The 6000-nt window shown below is 44.8% G+C and overlaps 1 protein-coding gene across 2 annotated transcripts in view; it reads right to left on the bottom strand.

The window, feature by feature from the left end:
- Window positions 1-1479: 1479 nt before the first annotated feature.
- APG5 (autophagy protein Apg5 family) overlaps window positions 1480-6000 on the bottom strand; it is a 44365-nt gene continuing 39844 nt past the window's right edge. For both annotated transcript variants that reach the window (XM_010247904.3, XM_010247905.2), the window contains one exon: window positions 1480-2035. In XM_010247904.3, the coding sequence (XP_010246206.1) occupies window positions 1659-2035 (377 nt within the window). In that variant the 3' untranslated portion in view covers window positions 1480-1658. The remainder of the gene's footprint in view (window positions 2036-6000) is intronic.

Here is a 6000-nt window from a genome sequence, read left to right as displayed (position 1 = left end):
CTCCCCCTCACGGTAAAGGATCTTCAACTGTCTAAACTCTCTAGCTCTCTTGCTATCTTATTATTCTCCTCGACTCGGACCAGCTCATCCTCTACAGCTTAGTCCGATCGACTTCATCACCCTATTATTGACTTGAGCATCAAGTGTTTTCCCGGAGACCTCATCCTCGTGTCTCTGAGATCTCCTTAGTGCATGACTTTGCCCTTCCACCTCTGCTTTGTCTATTTGACAAGATTATCTGTTGCGTATTCAATTCGACACACCTTGGATCCTACAACATCAATTACATTCATGGTTTGGAACTTTGGATCGAAGAGTAGACCATGACACACTAGACGTTGCTTTGATTACTATGTGGCATATCTGAAAAAATATATGCAAACACTTCTTTGAAAATGTTACCTTCTCTCCATATACAGTTCTAACGGTCATCAAGGGAGTATACAAAATTTACAACGCAAGAACAAAAAAGGCCTCCCTCCTCCCATGGAGACGGCCTACCATCTTGGTCCAAGCCAGATCCAGGCTGGCTCAAGTTAAATGCTGAATGTTCTTATAACCTCACTGGAGCTGGTCTTGGAATGGTACTAAGGCTGAATTTGGAAGGAGTATAAATGCAAATATATAGAGTGCAAAACCTTATACTTTGTATTATTCTGTATGTATTTATACTGTACATATTTGCATTTGTACTGCTTCCAAACTGAGCCTAAGAGATGACCAGGAAATTTGATTGTGACTCAAGCAATTCGTAGTCACGTGAGCAGTAGAACTTAGAAGCTGAAGCATTTGCCATATTGGAATGTGGAAGGACTTATACTAACCAAGTCCTTCGGAATTTCTTTTCTGTTAGCGGTTGAGAGGAGTCCAGATCTGCTCCCCACAGAGCACTTTGCACCAACCTCATTGCATGTATCAGCCACACATTAGGAATATCTCTCGTACTTGTATGTTATTATTCATGAGAGATGTTCCCAATACAAAGCGGGATGTGGCTGTGAGGTCAGTGTGAGGAGCGGATCCCAATTCCATTGAGTGACTCCCATTTAGTTTCTACAGTTTTGTTGGGTGATGACTCATCTACCCCGTGGCACATATGAAATACAATCGCCAGCTGTGAAGCTCTTGTCACCTTTATCGCACGTGGTTGCAATGTGGCAACACAAGATTAACATGATTGCAAAATTCACAGAATTCAGCTTCCGTCGGGGCAAAGCCCATTAGAAAAGCCTTTACAGCCTTGCATTCAGAATATCTCATACTTGTGTGCTTTCATGGAGAGATATTCCCAATGCATGGGTGCAAATGGCGGTTGGAACGGTGTGGGCCCTGAGGGAAGCCGATCTCGTGGTCTTATGCCCCACCTTTTCTATCTCCTGTAAACAGTAATAACTAATGAGAGGTGACTGTAATTTTGGTGTTTGATCAATGGATTTGCTTGGGGGCTTCCAAAAAAACAGAGAATGAAACTAGTAGAAATCAAGGCAACGCATTCACAGTTTCATAGGGAGCACAAAGGACTTGCGTCATTGTACATTGTCAAAGAAATTGTTACTGTACATTTTTATACAGAATGAAATACGAACTGTGGTGCCTAAAGAATAATAAAGACAAATCCCTTATATGGGAAGTTACTCACAGAAGCCAGTTCTAAACCATCATCTTGTCTTCGCCTGTTCTGATGGAGGTCCAACAAAAACACAGATATGAAGATAGTGCTCGGGGTTCATCAAGTTGTTAACCACCCAAGAGAATGGTATTTCCAATCTTGGTTCAATCCCTTGGATACGGACAAGCTTGATATCAACTTTGTTGGATGAATGAGAGGACTCTGTATTTCTTTTATCTGATTTTTCCACCACCTCACTGCTTGAAATGCTTGCATTTTCTGACTCGCGGTGACACAAGTTAGTTTCAGTTGTTCTTGCTTCATCCGTAAGTTCTATTTTAGATATTTGTTCATCAACCAAGGGTTCATCTTCAAAGAACTCAGGTAGTAGAGTTCTGATTGCATCACGTAAAGTGAAGAACATACCTGCAGTGCAATGAGAAGAGGTTATCCATGCATTTGTTACTTTTAAGGGCTAATACAAAATTTTGCGCATGAGATACTCTCAATGCACTGATTAGACAAGCTGTACTTATTGCAAGATCAAACCATCATTTTTCCACATGGATGCACATTGATAATACCTTCTGAAAAATTAATTTGGATTAGCTGAACGCAATTGCTGTTTAGCGAGCTGTGGAACCGATGATAACGCCCCATACCGGCCATAAATACCGAGAGATTGAATGGTTGTGGGTCCCGTGTATTTATGACTGGCATGGGGTGTTATCATTGGTTCCAGAACCCACTGCTTATACAATCTCCTAAAAAATATTTCCCACTAACCAATAGGCAATTTTCAAACAAAAAGCCTGAAGTGCCATTTGTGCTGTACACCTGTGCCAAAATTTAGATATTGACAAGACAATCTCAATGTATGTGTGCGCACTAAATGCTGTTTAAGTAAGCCATAATTTTCCATTCTAAGGTTATTTTTTGTATAACTTGTTTGCTAAAATGTTGGGGAAGAGAGGAGGTTATCAGTGTGTTGTTCAGGTGGAGATTTTTGTCGTCACCCGGTAATTTTGTTAGGCAAGATGGTCTTGTATAAAGTAGGTGAGTGGTATGGGCCGTATGGCCCTTTTTCTGTGTTTCAGAATTTCAGATTTTGAGTTTGGAGTGTCTTCACACTTCACTACAGGAATCTGATAAGGGCCAAGGCAGTGCTCCTCGTCAAGCACAGGTCCAGGACACGGCCCAGGCCCAGGTTCCAGAGGGCGGAGATACTGTTCCATAAAAGCCTCCTATCAGATATAACTACACCAGTAGGACACGTCAGCCCACTACAGCTAGCACCAGCAGCGTAAGGCTGTTTAATCATTATAAAATGAGGTTATGTAATGAACTAGTCAGAAGAGAATAATCAAATCCCTACTTTCTCAGCTCTCACTCTCTCTGTTTCCTTCCTCTCCCCACCCCTCTCACCTCTCCACTGTAACTCATTTTCAAGAGGTCGAGCTCCCATTGAAGTTCAGTCTTATAATTTGATATCAGAGCAGCGATTTTGGGATGTCCACCACTAAATCCCATGAATGTAGCTCCCATGGATGATCAGATGAGCCGCGTAGAGAATGAGATCAGCAAGGTAGCCTGCGACCTGAAAGAGTTGAAGGAAGTCCTCTCCACCGTGGTGGTCCAATATGAGAAACTATCTACAGCACCAGCAAAGGAGAGCGAAGGAGAAGCATCAAGCAGTGGCACCAGCAAGAAGGGAGGAAGCTTTGCCCGACGGTTGGTGAGGACCCCATCCCCTGGATCTATAGAGCCGAACGGTACTTCGAGTACCATCAGACCTTGCCAACAAGAAGGGTGCAGGTTGCTTCCATCCACTTGGACGGTTAAGCAATACTGCCAGACACACCCCCAGGTTTCCTCGTTAGATATCACTCAAGTTCTCACCATCAGATTTGGACCATCGGGCTTTGATGATTATGCTGAAGCCCTGTCAAGAGTGAAACAAACCAGTTCCATATGGGATTATCAGGTCGAATTTGAGAGATTGGCCACTCAAGTCAATGGATGGCAGGAGAATGCCCTTACAGGATGTTTTATGGTGGGTTTATAGGAACATACAGATTGAGGTCAAGGCGATCAACTGACCTCCCTGTTAGCAACAGTGGGCCTAGACAAACTCCAGGAGGAAAGGCTCAACCATCTTAAACAGCTAACTCAACCCGCAGTACCTATATTAAAGACCCCTCCACCCAAGACTGAACTGGGGCCACCCAAGCCTAACCCACCACCAGCTGTACCCATCAAGAAACTGACATGGATAGAGATGCAAGCATGCCAAGAGAAAGGATTATGCTATAACTATGATGAGAAATTTGCTCCCAGTTACCGGTGTAAATCACAGCAATTCTTTGCCCTTCAATTAGATGAACCCCCAGATGATGACAATGAACCAAATGTGTACACACACGGGGAAGTGAACCAGGAGGCCTAGGAAACAAAACAGGCCGAGATTTCCCTGTAGACCTTAACCAGTTTGCACTCTCATCAGACCACGCGAGTTTATGGACTCATCATGGGCCAGAAGGTCTCGATCCTGATTGACAGTGGGAGTAGCCTGAGTTTTATTAACACAGCCCTAACTAAGCAGTTGGGCCTCACAAAACAACCCACGAGCCCATTTTCTGTTACGGTGGTGAATGGACATTATATCTGGTGTGATGGATGTTGTAAGGAGGTGGGCCTGAAAATACAAGGGGGCCTCTTCCAAATGGATCTATATCCTTTATAATTCACAGGGTCCAACGTGGTTTTGGGTATCCAAAGAATGAAGCAACTGGGCCTGGTAACGTGTGATTGGGCCCGATTAACAATGGAGTTCATGTGTATCAGGAACCAATATCTCCTACAAGGGGTGTGCCCCAGCAAACCCACACCCGAGACCACCCAGGCAGTCATCAAATACTACCAGCACCAAGAAGTCCCCACCTTGATCCACTTTGGGTCCATGGAGTCGGAGCCCATTCTCACTGGCCCAGTCAACCCCATTAACACCTCAGAGGAGTATCACCAACTCCAATGGCTCCTGTCTGACGATGCCGATGTCTTCAGTGAACACCTTCACCTCCCACCACACCTCAACCCCATGACCACCAAGGTCAGACCCTACAGATACCCCCTCTATCAGCGGGTTGAGATAGAGAAGTGTGTTCAAGATATGCTCGATAAGGGACTTATACAACCAATCAACAGCCCGTATGTGTCTCCCATCCTATTGGTCAGAAAGAAAGATGGAACCTGAAGGTTTTGCATTGACTACAAAGCATTAAACAAAATCACCATAAAAGACAGCTTCTCAATTCCTCCCATAGAGGAGATGCTTGACGAGCTACACCAAGTGGTCTATTTTTCTTAGTGGATCTCCGATTGGGTTACCATCAGATCTAGGTCCACCTGGAGGACGCGCACAAAACCGCTTTCCGTATGCACAATGGACATTATGAGTTTCTAGTCATGCCTTTTGGGTTGACCAACACTCCGTCAACTTTCCAAAGTCTGATGAATGACCTCTTCCGATCAAGTTTGAACTGGTTCATACTCGTCTTCTTTGATGACATCTTAGTATACAGCCCTACGTGGGCCTTCACATGGTGCACCTCAAATTCACCTGGATATTCTCAGGAACAACAAATTATATGCTAAACTTTGTAAATGTGCTTTTGGCAAGACAGAAATACATTACTTGGAGCACATCATCTCAGGTGGGCAGGTCAAGACTGATCTAGATAAAGTGGCAGCCATGGCCAATTGGGCGAGGCCCAGCTCTGTTAAAAGCCTGCACAGTTTTTTGGGTTTGACTGGTTAGTACCAGTGCTTTATTCGGCATTATGGGACATTAACGGCACCACTAACTCAGCTTCTCCAGAAGGAATATTTCCAATGGATTGAACAGGCTGAACAAGCCTTCATTGCCCTCAAGCAGGCGGTTACTTCACCACCCAGACTAGCCTTGTCGGACTTCTCTAAGGAGTTTGTGGTGGAGTGTGATGCCTCGGGATGAGGCATTGAAGCTGTTCAAATGCAAGGCGGCCAGCCAATTGCATTTTTCAGCCAGGCCCTCACCCCTTCAGCCCAAGGCAAGTCCACTTATGAGGAGTTGATGGTAGTGGCTCTGGCAATGCACAAGTGGCAGGCTTATCTTTTGGGCCAGTGATTCACAGTCCAGTCAGCCCAGCGAAGCCTAAAGCACCTGTTGAATCAGCAGGCTCTCGCTCTAGAACAGCAGAAATGGGCTTCACGGTCCTGGGCTACGATTTCTCCATCGAATACAAGACTGACCCATCTAATGCAGTGGCAGGTGCCCTATCCAGGAAAGAGGAGTTGCTTTAGATGCAAGTTTCTAGGCCCATCTACAGTCTTGTAGAGAAGATCAAAGAGGA

Source organism: Nelumbo nucifera, chromosome 4 (genome assembly GCF_055504915.1).
Source record: "Nelumbo nucifera cultivar China Antique chromosome 4, China Antique-T2T, whole genome shotgun sequence".
Classification (NCBI taxonomy): domain Eukaryota; kingdom Viridiplantae; phylum Streptophyta; class Magnoliopsida; order Proteales; family Nelumbonaceae; genus Nelumbo; species Nelumbo nucifera.
Note: the sequence above shows the minus strand (reverse complement) of the source record. Positions and strands in the feature narration are given on the sequence as shown.